This window comes from Chiloscyllium plagiosum, unplaced genomic scaffold, assembly GCF_037043375.1.
Source record: "Chiloscyllium plagiosum isolate Xiang-an unplaced genomic scaffold, Cpla_swu_hap1 HiC_scaffold_12, whole genome shotgun sequence".
In the NCBI taxonomy this organism is placed as follows: Eukaryota; Metazoa; Chordata; class Chondrichthyes; order Orectolobiformes; family Hemiscylliidae; genus Chiloscyllium; species Chiloscyllium plagiosum.
Genome location: NW_028270150.1, coordinates 42,810,066 through 42,830,078, shown reverse-complemented (window position 1 = coordinate 42,830,078; position 20,013 = coordinate 42,810,066). Strand labels below are relative to the sequence as shown.

Sequence of the window (20,013 nt, the reverse complement as noted above, 5' to 3'; positions counted from 1 at the left end):
TCCTCTATTCACATCTAAATCACTTATACAAATGACAAAAAAGCAGTGGACACAGCACCAATCCTTGCAACATACTGCTGGTCACAGGCCTCCAGTCCGAAAAACAACCCTCCACTACTATACTCTTGTCTCCTACCAAAATAATTTTTTATCCAATTGGCTCACTCCTCCTGGATTCCATGTGATCTAATCTTACTAACCAGCCTACCATGCAGAATCTTGTCGAATGCCTTGCTGAAGTCCATGTAGATGTCTACCGCTCTGCTTTCATCAGGCTTCTTTGTCACTTCTTCAAACAACTCAATCAAGTTAGTGAGACATGATTTCTCATGCAGAAAGCAAAGCTGACTCTCCCTAATCAGTCTTTGCCTTTCCAAATGCTTGTAAAGCCTGTCCCTCAGAATCTCCTCCAACAACTGACCCACCACTGATATCAGGCTCACCAGTCTATAGGCATTCCCTTGACACCTTTCTGAAATAATGGTTGCACATTAGCCAATTTCCAGACATCCGGTGCCTCACCTGGGGTGGCTATTGATGATACAAATATCTCAGCAAGGGACCCAGCAGTCTCTTCCCTAGCTTCTTGTAAAGTTCTGGGATACACCTGATCAGGTCCTGGGGATTTATCCACCTTTTTATGTGTTTAAGATATTCAGCATCTCCTCTTCTGTAATGTAGACACTTTTTTCAAGATATCCTTATTTATTCCCCCAAGTCCTCCAGATTCCATATCCTTCTCCATAGTGAACACTGATGCAAAATACTTGTTTAGTAAGCCATCCATCTTCTGTGGTTCCACACATACAGGGCCTGGTTAATCATTAAGGGGCCCTATTCTCTCCCTAATTACTCTTTTTCCCTTAATGTATTTGTAGAATCTCTTTTTTGATTCTCCTTAAAACTGCTTGCCAAAGATATCTCTTGCCCACTTTTTGCCCTCCTGATTTCCCTCTTAAGTATACTCCTACTGCCCTTATACTATACTCTTCTAGGAATTCACAGCTATCTATACCTGACAAGAGCCTTCTTATTTTACTTGACCAGAACCACAATTTCTCTAGTCATCCAGCATTCCCTACACCAGCAGCCTTGACCTTCATGCTAATAGGAACATACGCTCTCTATACTCTTGTTATCTCATTTTTAAAGGCCTCCCATTTTCCAACCATCCCTTTATCTGTCAACAGCATCTCAATCAACTTTTGAAAGTCCTTGCCCAATACTGTCAAAATTGACCTTGCTCCAATTTAAGTTTATATCAGGTCTATCCTTTTTCATAACTATTTGTTATAGTTATAATTCAATACACTGGGAATATTTCTGCAATACATTGTTGCACCTGCCATCTGTGTTTGAACTCTTATAACTATCAAATTGATTCTTAATAATAGTAAAACAATAATATTAACACAATTAATATTAGAACAACAGTGGTTAGCACTATTGCCTCACAGTGCCAGGGATCCGGGTTCAATTCCAGCCTTAGGCAACTGTCTGTGTGGAGTTTGCACATTCTTCCCATGTCTGCATGGGTTTCCTCCGGGTGCTCCCATTTCCTCCCACGGTCCAAAGATGTGCAGTTTAGGCGAATTGGCCATGCTAAATTGCCCATAGTGTTCAGGGATGTGTACGTTACATGTATTAGTCAGGAGTAATAGGGTAGGGGAATGGGTCTGGTTGGGTTACTCTTTGGAGTGTCAATTGTCCAAATGGCCTGTTTCCACACTGGAGGAATTCTATGATTCTATTCTATGAAATACATCATGAACTAACGACAAACACTACAATCTATCTTCTGCTTTAATTTAACTTTGGTCATATACCATACTAGAACTTGGCCGGGCTTCACGTGGTGATGTCATTTGGTCTTCCAATGGTTTCAGAGGTGTCTTCACATTTGGTGGTTATTCTCGAGTTACCGCTGCTGATGGTGGTCATAGAGTCATAGAGATGTACAGTCCAGAAACCCCGACAGCGATTCTTATACTCCAAAATCTATGTGCCCTTTTGGGAGGGTCTTGAGTATCTTCCAATGGATCATTCAGATTTGATCAACTTTATTGATCTGACCCAACCAGGTGTTGGCATGCTGATGGCAGAGTGGTCCTTAAATGGACCTTACTGGAGGGGCGGAGTGCACATAGCCTTCTCCAAATAAGGGTGCAATGCATCTCCATGACTGGTACACACCTTGATGTTTTTGATTATCCCGTGATTGACATTCCATTGACTCATTCAAACCCAAATCTGGATGTGTATTGTAGGGTCTGCAGCTACCGGATTTGTTTACAAACTGTCGGTGGGCAATTGCAGCCTGTCTGGATTCTGCAACATGTTGATTGAAACAGTCACTTTAGTCAAGGCTAGCTTCATTTCCCAGCATATTTCAGACCTTGTTCACTTTATCAAATTCATCATAAATTTATCATTTTGAGCAGCCTTATTGGTCACAGTCCCTCCTCTTGATCCTGAACGCGAAGCGTGATGGATCGCATAATAAAAGACCAATCTCTTGTGTAGAGAGTACGCTATTATCAAGCTCAAGCAAAGCATGATGTACACTGAAGCCACTACACTGCTGTCGGTAGCATGATGTACACTGAAACCACTACACTGCTGTCGGTAGCATGATGTACACTGAAACCACTACACTGCTGTAGGTAGCATATAAGAAACAAGCAAACAGAGTAAACTAAGTAAGGAGAAATAAGCAAATACAAAACAAATTCATAACGAAAAATGAAAAAGAATGTTATAAATTACGCAAGAGCAACAAAAAAATTATCAATAAATAAAAAAAACTGAAACAAATGTTATCCAACCACAAGTAAAAATTCATAATAAAAATTTTCATAATGAAACTTGAAAACTTAACAAACATTATAAAACTGAGGAATATTTTATACATTGGAGAAATAGCCAAATACCAAAAAAAATTCATGAGAAATTGAAAAATCAAAAAACATTATCAAATCACAAAAGAAAAATTCATAATAAATAAAATTGACCAAACATTACAGAACATTTTTTTATACCCAATGGTAAGTAAGATTCAATAAGGATTTCACCAGTTTCCCCATTTTCCTCTCTTTCCCCCCCCCCCACCATATTCCAGTCCCAAGCTTCCAACTCGGCACGGCCCTCTTGACTGGTCCTACCTGTCCATCTTCCTTCCCACCTATCTGCTCCACTCCCCTCTCTGACCTATCACTTCTGCCCCACCTTCAACTGCCTATCACTTTCCCAGCTACCTTCCTCCCAGCCCCAGTACACTACCATTTCTCTCTCAGCCCTCTTGGCCCACAAGCCTCATTCCTAATGAAGGGCTTATGCCTGAAACATCGATTCTCCTGCTCCTCGGATGCTGCTTGACCGACTGACTCTTCGCTAGGTCCAGTCACATATTTACTCGGGGAGACCATAAATTTAAGTGAGGTCTCCAGACCTATATCCTGGTGTGTTTGGTCTCTCATTGGTGTTGGTTCCTAATGATGATTACAATCCCAATGAGGTATATCTTAATTGTGTTCTATGGTTGTCCTGGTTTTTTTTTTTGTTGTTGTTATCCTTGTTTAATACCTGAACAGTTTTGAACTCTGAGCTCATCCCAGTCTATCCCTTGTTCTTCTCCTTCCTCCCTGACCTCTCATTTGTGCATATAATTCAATTTCAATTTCAGAGCTACGCTTTTAATTTGTAGATCTCCTGCGGACACTTGGTGTGGTCTGTAGCTGCCTGTCTCTTTTCTCTGTATACCCGGTGCAGTACTCTGTCTGCCACCTGCAAACCTGTACATTTTTTTCAATTGCCTTACTTCCTTCTCAGCGACCTCTCTCTCTCATGCAGCGTGCTGAGTAACCTGATTTGCTCATTCACGTTGGGACTAGAATTGCCCCATGTGGAGCAACTTTGCCTGATTCCTCTGAACTTAGGTTGTGTTTTTCAACTTTCTGTGATCTCCCTTTTTGTGTCTTCTAGTTCCTTACACATGGTTTTTAACTCCTGCTCTGTTCCTAGTAACTGCTCTCAACAGCACGTTATCACTGTGACCTTTTTAAGTTTGTAAGCCCGCTTCCCCTGAGTCCTCCTAAAATCATCCCAATACTTCTGACCTAGGGATCCTGATCCTGTTTCATTGTTGCAACAAAATTCTGCCCATATGAGCCTTTTTTTTATTATTGATATACTGTTTCAGTTTTGTTTCCCATACAGGACAATCCTCTACTCCAGTGCCTTTTTCTGCCGTTTCCAATTAAACTATTGGGTGTAGGGGGTGGATCAGATTGAGGGTACCGCTATGTTCTGGTCCTAATCTCACCAGGTCTCTACCAACTCTTGGTGTTTTTACCTTACCAATCCCAAACACGCATAGACAATGGACCTTGTCTATTGGCTTTATCTTTTAAAGAGGAGTTCAGTTTCAGACCTTCTTTTCCCTTCTATTTACTTGAAATCCTGGCCTTCGCGTGGGACAGCTGTCCTCTTAACAACCAGCTCAGGCAAAATCTCAAAGAATATTAGGTTCCACGGGATTCGATCTCCGAGTGATAAAAATCACTTTTTTTTTTAGAAGTCCCATCTGGGGTGCCAGTTTGTTGTGCCTGCCACAGTGTGTTTGAAATTTTATATCTAACAAAAGAACTGCAAGTCGATTCTTAATAATAGTAAAACAATAATATTCATTTATTTGACACAATTAATATTAGAACTACAAATACACTATGAACTAACAACAAACACTACAAATCTATCTTATGCTTTAATTTAACTTTGATCATATACTACCACTTAGAACTTGGCCAGGCTCCACGTGGTGATGTTGTCTGGTCTTCTGATGGTTTCAGAGGAGTCGTCTTGTTCCATGATTATGTTTGAGTTACCACTGAGGGTGGTGTTGCAGTAATTCTTATACTCCAAAGTCTATGCGCCCCTTTGGGAGGGTCTTGAGTATCTTCCAATGGATCGATCAGGTTCAATCACCCTGATCGATCGGACCCAACCAAGTGTTGGCATGCTGATGGCAAGGTGGTCCTTAAGTGTCCATTACTGGAGGTGCGGGGTGCTCGTAGCCTCTTCCAAATAAGGGTGCAAGGCGCCTCCGTGTCTGGTACACACCTCTATGTTTTTGATTGTCCCGTCAGCGACATTCCATTGACCCGTTCAAACCCAAATCTTGTTGTATGTCGTAGGGTCTGCAGCTACCAGATTTGTTTACAAACTGTTGGTGGGCAGTTGCAGCCTGTCTGGATTCTGCAACATGTTGATTGACAGTCACTAGTTAAGGCTAGCTTCATTTCCCAGCATACTTTAGACCTTGTCCACTCTATCAAATACATCACAAATTTATTATTTTGAGCAGCCTGTCCATCCACGACATTCTGCTTGGTGATCATTCTAGGATTGTCTATTTTCATAAAAACGATCATTAAAAAGGTTTTTGAGGAAGCAGTCGTCTGCAAACATGAAGCTTTAATGAGCAGTAAATATATATGGTACTGGAGTTTACTGATTTTAATTTTTTTTATGTAGGCTGATGTAGTCCAATACTTTGGTGAAATGTATATAGTTGGAGAAAAATATAAGGGGAGAGCAAATTTCACAGGAAACGCTGACAAGGACGATTGCTCAATCAAGATTGTGAATGCACTTATGACAGACAGTGGAACCTATGAGGTTGAAGTTAAATCTCCTGTGGATGTGGGAGGCAACGGGAAAGGCAGAGTTAATGTGATTGTACTGGGTAAGGACACTGACTAAATTGTTTCTGCTTATTTGTGTAATAGTAATGTATTTAGCATTTATGTCTACACTGTTCTAGTCACTGAAAGGAAAAAGATTAATTAGTATATTCTATAGTTATGAATCTCAGCCCAGTTTCTCCATGCAGATCTAGGAGAGCTACAACATTCCATACAGACATTTCTTAACTATACAAGGATTGTTCGGACCACACTGATAGTACTTTGTATAGTTTTGGTTGACTTGCTTAATGAAAAGTATACTGTTCTTGGATTGGAAGCAGTTACAAGAATATTCTCTAGGTTCGCATTCACGAGGATGTAAAGGGTTGTCTTATCAGGAAAGGTTGTGCAAGTTGCACATATGCTCTCGGGAGTTTAGATGAATGAGAGATGAATGTCTTGTAACTAATTGTCAGGTTTGTGATTCTGATAAATACATATTTTCAATATTTTCTGTTTACAAGTTGTGTAAAAGGTATAGAACATTTAAAATATTAAATGTTGTAATGAAAATAATTAAAATTAATAATTCTGCATTCAAATGTCACATATTATTATGTAGTTGTTTCATCTGGTTTGAGAATCTAGAACATGGGTGTAGCTTCCGGATGTGTGGGACACAGGTACTCAATCACTTTTGGAGATGAGTAGAAATTTCTTCATTCGAAGGGTTTCTCCCCTGAGTGTACAGATAGAATCAGAGAGAGGTACAGCATGGAAATAGACCCTTCAGTCCAACTCATCCATGCTGACCAGATATCCTAAATTAATCTAGTCCCATTCGCCAGCATTATCCCAAAAGTCTCCAAACCCCTCCTATTCATATACCCATCCAGATACCTTTTAAATGTTCTAATTGTACCAGCCTCCACCACTTCCTCTGGCAGCTCATTCCATACACACACACCACCTTCTGTGTGACAAAGTTGCCCCTTAAATCCCTTTTATATCTTTTCCCCCCTCACCCTAAACCTATGCCCTCCAGTTCTTGACTCCCCACCCAGGGAAAAGACCTGGATTTATTTAACCTATCCATGCCCCTCAGAATTTTCTAAGCCTCTATAAGGTCACCCCTCAGCTTCAGACACTTCAGGGAAAACAGCCCCAGCTTATTCAGCCTCTCCTTGTCACTCAAACCCTCCAACCCTTTCAAGTTTCACAACATTCTTCCCTATAGAAGAGACCTGAAGTGCACACAATATTCCAAAAGTGGCCTAACCAATGAGCTGCACAGCCACAACACGACCTCCCAACTCCTATGCTCAATGCTCTGACCAAAAAAGGAATGGTGTGGGGATGCCGGTGTTGGACTGGGGTGGACAAAGTTAAAAATCACACAACACCAGGTTATAGTCCAACAGGTTTATTTGGAAGTACCTGTACTTGCTACCTAATGAAGGAGCAGTGCTCTGAAAGCTAGTACTTCCAAATAAACCTGTTGGACCATAACCTGGTTTGTATGATTTTTAATAATAAAGCAAAGCATACCAAATGCTGCCTTCACTATTCTATCTACCTGCGACTCCACTTTCAAGGAACTATGAACCTGCACTCCAAGGTCTCTGTTTAGTAACACTCCACAAGACCTGACCATTAAGTATGTAAATCCTGCCCTGATTTGCCTTTCTAAAATGCAGTATCTCTCATTTATCTAAGTTAAACTCCATCTGCCACTCCTTTCCTGTTGTTTAGTATATTTAAGGTTGCAAAAGACAGAGATATTTTTGGTCTCCACAGAGAACCAAGGGATGTTTGGAGAAGACAGGTAAGTGGAGTGTTAAGATTAATGATTGGCCATAATCATATTGAATTGCAGAACAGGATCTAGGGGCCATGTTGCCCTTGCTGTTTATGTTCTGTTTTTATTCAAACTGGTACTAGTGAACAACATTATTTTTAGCTCCTCTCCCATAAACTAATATAATTTCCTTCCAATATCTGATACTGCATATTTTAAAATTAAAGTTTAATAATCTGGATAACCATAAATGCAGTTTTATTGTTGGACTTTCCTGCATATTATTGTACAAAATCTCAATCATGTTGGAATATCAAAAATAACAAAATCACATTGTTTCTATGACATCAAAATTAATTTGTTAGGTTCATACTTAACTTTAAAAATAGTAGTGTACAAATCCCTCATGGCCTCAATGCTTCCCACCTTTGTAACCTTCTCCAGCAATCCTAAGATTCCCATGCTCACCCAACTTTGGCCTTATGTGCTTCCCCAGTTTGTTTACTGCATAATTGGTGTTTGTGCAATCATATCAGTCCCACAAGCATATAAATGTCCCCCTAAATATCTTTCTGTAGAGCTCATTCATGCTGACTTGCTCAGTCTCTTTCTCTCTTATTGATAAGGACACTTCCTTAACTCTTAGTCAAGCTTTTCATTACCCTACTTATTGCCTCTGTGGAATTTAGTTTGACTAACACTTCTGTGGTTTGGTCTGAGATATTTTACATATCAGAGATGTTATAAAATGCAACTTGTAGTTAAATTTAAAACTATCACATTTACAATATAATGATTTTTTGAATTATCTTTTTCATGGCAACTGCTTTTGACAGATAAAATGAAGAAAAACCCTGAATGATCTGTCCTGACTTTGATTTGCAGTCCCTCCATCTCCACCGGTTTGTGCAATTGAAGGAAAAGCTGAATATGGACAAACTGTTAAGCTGACCTGTCACTCTGCTGAAGGATCTCCAAAACCAATATATTCTTGGAAGAGTTTCAATGTAAAGAATCAGCCAAGACAGTTACCCCAAGTGTCTTCTCAGGGTTAGTATTTACTGTAAATTATACCTAATCTTGAACTTTAAAGAAAAAAAAATTCTCATGGGATGTGTCTATCACTGACAAAATCAGCATTTGTTCATATTTGTGATTGCCTTTTTAAACTGAGTTGTAGGCTGGGAAAGAGTAATCACAAATCAATAGCATTGGTTTTGGGTCTGGAGTGACATGTAGATAAAACCATGTAAGGATAGCAAATTTCCTTCTCTCAAGAACATTAATGAACCAGCTGAGTTATGATGGCAATGATAGACATGAAACTATCATGAAAATAGCTTCAATTCCATTTATTATTAGTTTAAATTCTACTCGTTGTTGTGGTCAGATTCAAATCTATGTCGCCAGAGCATCAGCCTAAGCCTTTAGGTTACTAGTCGAAAAGTGTGGTGCTGGAAAAACACAGCCAGTCAGGCAGCATCCGAGGAGCAGGAGAATCAATGTTTCGGGCATAAGCCTTTTATCAGGAATGAGGCTTGTGGGCCAAGGGGGCTGAGACCAGCTGTGCTTTTCCAGCACTGCACTCTTCGACTCTGATTTCTAGCATCTGCAATCCTCACTTTCTCCTTTTGGATTAATCGTTCAGTAACATTAAAATTACCATTGCACCACTATCTCTGTTTGCTGTGTATTATCAGTATATCAAAATCTCTGCTCCTGTTCATCAGATGCTAACTTGTGAATTTTATGTATTACCGTGTTTTAATTGTAGGAGTTATCTTTGCTAGTTATAATCTGCCTGCTGTCATTATACATTAGATCAGTTTTGTGACACCAGTATCCTGTGATCACCTGTCTTCATCGGTCATAAATATTTTAGTCTTTTGGTTTTTGTTCATTGAGATTTAAATCATTAACTTTTTATTAAACTGTTCATTATAGTTCTGGATGTAAGTTTGTTCACTGAGCTCAGCAAGCAAAGTTACATCCAGAACCTCAATGTGAGCTACAAATCTTCTCAAAACTTGCTGTTCTTTATAGTGACAGCCATCATTTTATTATAGCCTTTATACCTATAAGCCAATTATGTTAAACATAATGGAGTAGGGTTAACATGTTTTCTGCAGTCAATAATCTAAGCACAAACTGCACAAATCAGTGCTCGAAATTTTGCTTGATTTGAGAAGTGTCTATGTTTCTGCTCAAATTTATTTGCATATTGCCAAATGGACAATCTTTCCTGAGCCAGCACAATTGGACAGCTTTTTAGAATGTACTTTTCTAAAGTATGTTTACTCTTTTTAAAAGACTGCATGCATTTGTGTCTGGTAATTTGATACAGTCTCATCTAATACAGTTTTAAATGGATTTTTCACACAGAAAAAAAGTATTTTTAATTTCAGTCCACCATCTGAGTAACTTGATTTAATAGCTGACTTTTGGAAAAATGATTATACAGACTAATTGGAACAAGTTCATGTTCTGATTTTCAGTAGCCTGTATCTTAGTCAATTAGGGGAACATGTACACTCAAGGTATGAAAAAAAAGTATTGTTGTTGTTGCACCAAAAGGCACCTGTTTCATTTTAAAAGTCCTCTGGAAGGCCAGCAAATAATCATAATTACCAGAAGCTCTCAATGGTCATTCATTTCCTAGCATGGCTAGTTTTGTGGGTGATTGATTTTTCAACTTGTGGATGCTGGAAATTGAAACAAAAATCGAAATTGATGAAGGAACTGAGCAAGTCTAGCAGCATCTATAGAGAGAAGGCAGAGTTAACAAATCAAACTGAAGAAAGTCACTGGATTCAAAATGTTAAGTCTACTTTGTCTACTGTATGTCATAATTATTATTTACTATTGCCCTATCCATTGTGACCCTAAGGCTTTGAAATGAAGTAAATAAAGGAAAGCCATTTCCAGTTTCTGAAGGTTTGATAATCACCAGGGTTAGATTTGAGGTAATTGGCAGGAGAACTGGGGTAGTGTGAGGAATTGCTGTACTAAATTGTGATCTGGAATGTAATGTTAGTAAAGCCAATCTAAAAGATTACAACAGTAAAATATCCTTTTCTTTTAAAATGAGTCCTGGATTTTGTTTTGGGGAGGCAGTGGTTTGGAAAGACAAACCTGAATTGTCAGTTCTTGCATAAAATGGTAACCTTGTTAACAAGCAGTGTTTCATTTGTTGATCTAACTGAAAAATGTCAAAACTCAAACATGGTCAATTTAGTTTTTGGGACAAACAAATACTGCAACACATTTTTAGTAACATTGAGTTCCTACTGAATTAAACTATATGTAGATGCTCCTAATATTTCTTTAATTCTTATTTTCCCTCAGAACCTGGTGAATTAATGCTAAAAAACCTTTCAGCTGAAACATCTGGCTTCTTCATATGCACCTCAAAAAATAAAATCAAAGAGGTCTCCTGTAACATAACCTTAGCAGTAATGCCTCGTAAGTATCTTACTTAGCTAAAATAAACCAATCTAATTTGCTCTACTTTTGATTGCTAAACAATTGCTGGGAACTTTCCATTATGTAATTAATTGTACTTATTTGTTGCACATATATTGGTTTTAGAACCATACAGAAGATAGGCCCTCTGGCCCATTGAGTCTGCATTAATAAAACCCACTTTCCAGCAGTTGACCCACAGCCTTGAAGATTATGACATTTTGAGTCCTCAGGAGAAACTGAGGACAGCAGATGCTGGAGATCAGAGCTGAAAATGTGTTGCTGGAAAAGCGCAGCAGGTGAGGCAGCATCCAAGGAGCAGGAGAATCGACGTTTCAGGCATAAGCCCTTCTTCAGGAATGAGGAGGGTGTGCCAAGCAGGCTAAGATAAAAGGTAGGGAGGAGAGACTTGGGGGGGGGGGGGGGGCGTTGGGAATGCGATAGGTGGAAGGAGGTTAAGGTGAGGGTGATAGGCCGGAGAGGGAGTGGGCCAGAGAGGTTGGGAAGAAGATTGCAGGTCAAGAAGGCGGTGCTGAGTCAGAGGGTTGGGACTGAGATAAGGTGGGGGGAGGGGAAATGAAGAAGCTGGAGAAATCTGCATTCATCCCTTGTGGTTGGAGGGTTCCTAGGCGGAAGATGAGGCGCTCTTCCTCCAGGCGGCGTGTTGCCATGGTCTGGTGATGGAGGAGGCCAAGGACCTGCATGTCCTTGGCAGAGTGGAAAGGGTAGTTAAAGTGTTCAGCCACAGGGCAGTTGGGTTGGTTGGTGCGGGTGTCCCAGTGGTGTTCTCTGAAACGTTCCGCAAGTAGGCGGCCTGTCTCCCCAATGTATAGGAGGCTCCATCGGGTGCAGTGGATGCAGTAAATGATCCGTGGAGGTACAGGTGAATTTGTGACGGATATTGAAGGATCCCTTGGGGCCTTGGAGGGACGTGAGGGGGGAGGTGTGGGTGCAAGTTTTGCATTTCTTGCAGTTGCAGGGGAAGGTGCCGGGAGTGGAGGTTGGGTTGGTGGGGGCTGTGGACCTGACAAGGGAGTCGCGGAGGGAGTAGTCTTTCCGGAACGCTGATAGGGGAGGGGAGGGAAATATATCCTTGGTGGTGGGGTCTGTTTGGAGGTGGCGGAAATGACGAAGGATGATATGATGTATCTGCAGGTTGGTGGGGTGGTAGGTGAGGACCAGTGGGATTCTGTCCTGGTTGGAGGGGCGGGGTTCAAGGGCGGAGGAGCGGGAAGTGGAAGAGATGTGGTGGAGAGCATCGTCAACCGAGGGGAAATTGCAATCTTTGAAGAAGGAGGCCATCTGGTTTGTTTGGTATTGGAATTGGTCCTCCTGGGAGCAGATGCTGCGGAGGTGAAGGAATTGGGAATATGGGATGGCGTTTTTACAGGGGGCAGGGTGGGAGGATATGTAATCTAGGTAGCTGTGGGAGTTGGTCGGTTTATAGTGAATGTCCGTGTTGAGTTGGTCGCCCGAGATAGAAATGGAGAGGTCTAGGAAGGGGAGGGAGGAGTCTGAGACGGTCCAGGTAAATTTGAGGTCGTGGTGGAAGGTGTTAGTAAAGTGGATGAACTGTTCATCCTCCTCGTGGGAGCACGAGGTAGCGCCGATACAGTTATCGATGTAGCGGAGGAAAATTTGGGGGTTGGTGCCAGTGTAGCTGCTGAAGATGGACTGTTCCACATATTCGACGAAGAGGCAGGCATAGCTGGAGCCCATGCGGGTGCCCATGGATACTCCTTTGGTTTGGAGGAAGTGGGAGGATTGGAAAGAGAAGTTGTTCAGAGTGACGACCAGTTAAAACACTTTAACTCCCCCTCCCACACCGCCAAGGACATGCAGGTCCTTGGCCTCCTCCATCGCCAGACCGTGGCAACACGACGCCTGGAGGAAGAGCGCCTCATCTTCTGTCTAGGAACCCTCCAACCACAAGGGATGAATGCAGATTTCTCCAGCTTCCTCATTTCGCCCCCCCCACCTTATCTCAGTCCCAACCCTCAGACTTCTTGACCTGCAATCTTTTTCCCGACCTCTCCGCCCCCACCCCCTCTCCAGCCTATCACCCTCCCCTTAACCTCCTTCCACCTATCGCATTCCCAACACCCCTCCCCCAAGTCCCTTTTACCTTTTATCTTAGCCTGCTTGGCACACCCTCCTCATTCCTGAAGAAGGGCTTATGCCCGAAACGTGGATTCTCCTGCTCCTTGGATGCTGCCTGACCTGCTGCGCTTTTCAGGCAACACATTTTGAGTCCTCATCCAAGCACTTATTTAAAGATTGTGAGGTTTCCAGCCTCAACCTCCCTTCCAGGCAGGGCATTCCAGATCCCTACCCTCTAGATGAGAAAAAGCTTTTCCTCAAATTCTCTTTAAAACTCCTGCCCTTCACCTTAAAATTATATCTCCATTTGAAAAAAAATCAATTAGGTTGAACAATTACTAAATAAACTGGATCATCACCCTGACTTGGAAATATATCACCTTTCCTTCACTATCACTGGGTTAAAATCCAGGAATTCCCTGCTGAACAACATTGTGAGTCTGTGCATATAGCATATGAACTGGAGCAGTTGAAGGAAGCAGCTCACCACCACCACCTTCTCAAGCGCAGAGGGACAGGCAATAAATACTGACCAGCCATTGATGCTCACATCCCACAAATGAATAGAAACAAAAGTTACATGGCACTACCACTACACCTGGGCTTCCTTTTATACCCTTTCCATGGAAATGTGAATCATGAGTTTTGTACCTTAGTAACTATCAATACTGAAGAGACCAGCTCTCTCTCATCTTGGAGGACAGTTTAAAGGGCAGCTCTATAAAACCTGGCAGCTTAGTCATTCCCCTGGGGCTTTGGGGGTTTGACTCTGCCCACTGTAAGCCCTGAGTGTCTAACCATTATATCTTACATTATTACCACAATAACACAATCAGGGCCTCCCTTTCTATCTTTAACCATCCCAGACCTGTTAAGGCAACTTCAGTACAGAATACTTGATCCTGTGTTTTACCTGAAATTGAAGACCATTCTAAAGCCTATCAATCTTGCAAAACTCTTAAGTGTAACAAGGAGGGGTGTTCACATTTTTTTTTGGAGAAGTAACTTTGTATAAAGCCTTTAATGTAAAATGATACTTCATATTTAAAGCTTTGCTTCCCCTACTTTGTTAGCTTCAATGAATCTTGGCTTTTATGGTGGAATTATTGGAGGTGCAATTGCTTTCATCGTAATCCTTGGTATCATTATTTACTGTTGCTGTTGTCGTGATGAAAAGGCACCCGAAGATTATGAAATGGGGTGAGTAGTGAATACAATAGACAACGGGAATACTCATTGTTTTTGAAATAGTGAAATGAAACTTTATACATTTGCCTGGACATGAATATGAAACCTCAATTTAACATCTTCATATAGAGAATGGGATAACCAAATTGCATTGACATTTGGTTACGCCTTGGGGAAATGACAACAGCGCTAGAAATACAATCTGTCTTGCGTTAAATCCTACTGGTGTGAGACAGTAGTTGAGGAGAAAGTGAGGTCTGCAGATGCTGGAGATCAGAGCTGAAAATGTGTTGCTGGAAAAGCGCAGCAGGTCAGGCAGCATTCAGGGAACAGGAGAATCGATGTTTCGGGCATAAGCCTGTTCCCTGGATGCTGCCTGACCTGCTGCGCTTTTCCTGCAACACATTTTCAGCTGAGACAGTAGTTGGCCAAGTTGTTTCTGATAGTGCAGTCTATCACCAAGCTATGCCAAACCCCCTTCCCAGCATTGTTGTGTCTGTTCTTTTGATTTTCAAATTAAAATAGTTTTAAACCAGCAAATTACATCAGCAATGCTCTTGGCTGCACGTGTCGCTAGCCTGTCATTTGCTGCGCTTCGTCCAAAGTGTACATTCAGAAAATAATTTTCCTCTCGCTGTAGAATCCTTCTTGGCCCACTTTTCCAGCATTTTCTGTTTTTATCCCTGTCCTCAATGTTGTCAGCAGTCGCCTTTTTTCATTGTTCCCTTTCACAGAATGTTGGTGAATAAAAGTAATGTAAAACAGGAAACAAAAACAGAAATTACTGGAGGAACTCAGCACATCTGCCAGCATCTGTGGGAAGAAAGCAGAGTTAACATTTCATCAGACTCATCAGTCACCAGGCTTCAAACATTAGCTCGGTGTTTACTTCACAAATATGCTGGCAGATCTGCTCAGGAAGAAATTGCCAACTGGATGCAAAACTAGCTTGACGGTAGGAGACAGAGGATGGTGGTTGAGAGTTGTTTTTCAGTCTGGAGGCATGTGACCAGCAATGTTTCACAGGTATCCGTGCTGAGTCCATAGTTGTTTGTCATTTATATAAATGATTTGGATGCGTATTTAGGAAGCATATTAGTAAATTTTGCAGGTGACCCCCAAATTAGTGGCATGGTGCTCAGTGAAGAAAGCTATCATCCAACATTACAAATGGATCTTGTTTTCTCTTCCTCTTTTGACAATAGTAAATTGCAGTGAATTGGGAAAGTAGGCTTCAGAATTTCAAGTTCTGTATTGTTTTAATGTTACAAAGGTCTGGAGATACTCTGGTGCCCCTTAGTAGAAGGATATGGTTGTGTCAAAAACTACTCCCCTCCCCTACAATCTAGCAATTGGCAAGCCTTGGCAGGTTGGGAAACTAATCTGAAAATATGTTGCTGGAAAAGCGCAGCATATGCCCGAAACGTCGATTCTCCTGTTCCCTGAATGCTGCCTGACCTGCGCTTTTCCAGCAACACATTTTCAGCTCTGATCTCCAGCATCTGCAGACCTCACTTTCTCCTGGGAAACTAATCTGCTTAACATCAGGGAAATGCCATGAATGGCTACTCATCCATTAGAAAAATAGAAAGGATTTGTGAATCCTTCTGAAAGGAGAAGATTAAGGTTCTGAGGTCCTAAGCTGATGCTGAACATCTCCACAGGTGGTAGGCGTTCCATATGCCAACATAAACGGAAGCAATCCTGGTGAACAAAAACTTTTCATGGTACAAATTTTTAGTGTTACTTTTATGTTAAAAAGGATTAATATTATTACTATATTTAATAGGGATCCACACCACCAGGCAGAATATGAAGAGGGTGAAGAAGACGAAGAATTACCAGAACGGAATTCTGCAAGGCATGACCATAGAGGAGCTTACTATGATGAAGTTCCTTATGAGAATGAAGGGGAGAACTCTCCCCGTCCTACTGTAAGAGCTCCATTGGCACCTCCCAATAAACCTAAATACGTCCCAGAGAATCATGATGTGTAATAAAAGCAGTTTCCTAAAAGTAGCTTTAGTTTAATGGATCAAACTGGGTCTTAAAATTGCAAAATATAATATTAAACTATTGGAACAGTTTAATATAAGAGTATACATATAAGATTTTCTTTAAATAGAAAGCTACTTTTTCTGGAGTTGTCAATTTTCAAGTATGTCTTTAGATTTTAGTTATGCCCTGAAAAAGGCAGTCTTAAGTATCATTTTCATCATTTCAACTTAGCAGTTTTGGGGGTTGGTTAGTTTAGTTGGTTGTAGTGCAGAGTGACCGCAACAGCGCAGGTTCAGTATGAAGTCCTGCCTTCTCTATCTTCAGGTTAAACTCATCTCTCTCTAACAAAAGTTCCTCTGGAACAATGGCAACTTTATTTTTAAGATGTTACTTTTAATTTGTCCTTTTTTTCTTAAAAAAAAAGGAGGGATGTAATTTGTTTAAAGTTATTCTTAAATGTGGGCTATTGAATACTTTTTCTTGCAAGATGTCAATTACGGCCTAGATAATTGATATCCTTTAAATTTTAGCTTTATTAACTGGTATAATTATCTTGGTGTTTGCTCACCCCCTATCACACTACTGCCATCCCCACACTTTATGGGGATGGGTATTCTCCTTCTTTTGGAGCTAGATATCTCAACCCCAACTCCGGTTGGAATTGATGGCCAAGTAGGTTGCATTTACAATGTGGCCAAACAGGTTGACGAAATACGTGTAAATCCTTCCAATATGGGGGTTGGGGTGGAGTCAAGATCTGCCATCTTGCCCAGCCTGTATTGAAGGTTGTGGCAATGTGGGCTAGACCTGCCTTCAGGCAGAGAATTCAAAAAAAGATGGGGAACTTAGCCTTCAGAGAAACACAAGTTTAATTTATTAAATGAAATTAAAGCAAAGTAAGCTCAGAGAGATTTGATAGAGGTTAAGAAACTTCAGAATGGAATAAAGACAGGGAAACCACTTCCAGTGCTAAAGAGTTGATGAGCACTAGTCTTAGATTTAAGGTGATTGGCATGAGAACCAGAGGTAGTGTGGGGAATCACTGGACCAAATTGTCATCTGGAATGTAACCATTCAGACATTAGTAGACAGCAATCTATGACAGGGATTTGTTTATAAATGTCATGGATTTTGATTTACTAAATTACTCCACAAAAGAACTGGCATAGATTGAAGGTCTGCATATCTCCTATTTGTGGCAGAATCCATGTACTCTTCTCAAATATTAAGTAATTAGTATCTCAAAAGTAATGGGGTGCCTGTTTAACTAATTTAAAAACTTGAGTTAGTTTTTAAATCATTATTTTTTCTGTAATTAACCATAATATTGAGATATTTGTTCATGGCTATTGTAAACTACCACTTAATATTTAAGACAGCTATGCTAAAAGGCAACAAAAGTTCATCTCAAATTCCAGGCTCAGTTCCTGAAAATGTGTCAGATCTTAGGATTAGCTCAGGAATATAAAAACTTTCTGTAAAGTGAAGGAAGGGGGAAAAAAAAAACAATGCTGTCGTGATGTTTCTGGTTTCTTATGCCATCATGTTCCAAAGGCTACATGATGCTCAGTTGATTAAAATATGGCCTGTAGCTTAAAGATGATATGGTCTAGAAAATAGATCTGAATGAATCAGTAAATGGACATCCTAAATTACCTGATCCCTATTCCCACATTTTTCCATTCAAAGAAAAATCCAATGTCTTTGCAATTGTATTTTCAAACAAATAAATGATGATTCAATATCACTATTGATTTCCAAGCATAAAATCTTTCATGTCATTAACTGTTTCTGCATATGTTTAAAAGTCATCTTGGACTTTTAGCCAAACATTAAAAATGGAGCTCCCATGATGATACTTAAAGTCTGGTGAGGACTGTCTGCATAGCTTTCTTACCTTGTAATTCACAAGTGGTATTAAGTTAGTCACAAACATGAAAGCCAGTTTCCAACTGACCTTCTGTTTCCATTTAGCTTTTCTTTTCGGAAGGAAAAGTAAATTATTTTGATTCGCTAGTCACAGTTTTATGTTTATTCATGGTTGGTACTACATGAAAATGTTTCTGATAGATTTATTGTCGATTTTAGTGTTGACATTCTGAAGTATCTTGTTCTAAATAACACTTTTTTAAAAACTGCTGAAGGAAGTTATTATGAAAGTCTTGTCTGTTAAAAAGTTTGGAAAAAAAAGCATCTTCACATATGGCTACCTGGCTTCACAACCTGTTGTGATCTCTTAAGAAATTGCTATAAAATTCCTGAGACATTTCTTTAAAAAATGCTTTCTTGCTAGGCACTGCAGAAATTTGAATCTGTTTATGTGCTTTTGTGCTTAACTCCTGAATGTTGATCAAAAATGTTATCTTCATCACTGAATAAGGAAATGAAAAAGGATTTGAGGAAACTTGTTATTGTTACCCATGTACAGTTGAGTTAGAAGTGGATAATTGAAAATTGCCATTCTTAACTGTCATACATGCCCATAACCATTTGGGGGTGCAGTAACAATATCTGTTTTCTCCTGGGTTGGTAACGCACTGCACAATTTTATAAAAATTCAAATTTCAGTGTTAAGTGTGAAATCATACAAACATCAATGATGAATGTGAAATGTAAAAAAAAAGGCAATTCACATTGATCACTTGTGCCAATAGGACAGCTAATGTTCAAAAGTTTCACATTTTTAATTGTTTTATAAAATTGTGTATTTTTATACAAAGTTTTTCTGTTTTCCCTAATTTTACTGAATGCATTATATAAAAATCTTAAATTTATCATGGACTCTGTCATTTTTAAGGGATTAAGTTTCAATACTCATGGGATCAGAAAATCAACATTTCATCATTTAGGCCAATAAGTGTAATTGTTTGTTTTTGTTCTGACACGGAAGGTGTTTCATTCAAACAAGTTGCTGAAATTCTAATTGATGCAGTCACTCATCCAAGGTGAGTTTTAAACATTGTGAAACCAGTGATTTGTAGATGGGAGACTGCTTCATTTGTATCTCTGGGCACTACCTTAAGGGCCCATCAAGGCATTGTCCATGACCTTTTTACAATCACTTGCTCTGTTCCTCTCTCACCGACATTACTATCCAGCATACCCATGGAGGGTTACACCTACCCTTCCTTTCAATGGGATGGAGATATCCATTGAGGCAAAACAAGAGACAAACAATCATCATTGACTTCTTTTGCCTCTAAGGGGATTTGTCACTTGTCAACAAGATGCTTTAGCATGACCTTATTTAGATGACTGCACTGACATCAGCAGCTTAACGAAACCTGGCTGACTAGACATTAACTTGCTCTTCACTGAAACCTTCCTTGCCTGTCTATAGGTCCACCACTTATTCTGGTGAAACAATGATCCTATCAGAACTTCTTGCCTTATTCTCTCCCATTCCTTTTCTTCCTGTGTCACCTCCAATTCCTTCGTGCAAGAGTCTAGGACCAAGAGGCATACATCTCAGAATAAGGTGTCATGCATTTTCAGATAGAGATGAGGAGGAATTTCTTCTGTGAGTAGTGAATCTGTGGAATTCTTTACTATAGATGCCATTGAAGCTGGTTGTTGAAACACTGTTATAACCCAGCCTTGAATACACTTAACCAGTCAGGAAATCAAAGGTTGTGGATATGACAAGACAGTGGAGTTGAGGATTACCAGGTCAGCCATGATCTCAATAAATGGCAGAGCAGGTTCAATAGGGTGAATGGCCTCAGTCTACTCCTACATTTTACATCTTCTCCCCGTTGAACACCACATGGAGGAAGCACTGAG

At 40.2% G+C, this 20,013-nt stretch overlaps 1 protein-coding gene across 1 annotated transcript in view; it reads left to right on the top strand.

Moving 5' to 3' along the window:
* The window catches only part of gpa33a (glycoprotein A33 (transmembrane), paralog a), a 49,840-nt gene extending 30,836 nt beyond the window's left edge, over nt 1-19,004 (top strand). Inside the window, exons 3-7 of the mRNA XM_043701022.2 lie at nt 5,533-5,743; nt 8,368-8,532; nt 10,828-10,944; nt 14,118-14,244; nt 16,022-19,004. Coding sequence (XP_043556957.2) covers nt 5,533-5,743; nt 8,368-8,532; nt 10,828-10,944; nt 14,118-14,244; nt 16,022-16,229 — 828 coding nt within the window. The 3' untranslated portion in view covers nt 16,230-19,004. The remainder of the gene's footprint in view (nt 1-5,532; nt 5,744-8,367; nt 8,533-10,827; nt 10,945-14,117; nt 14,245-16,021) is intronic.
* Nucleotides 19,005-20,013: the final 1,009 nt, after the last annotated feature.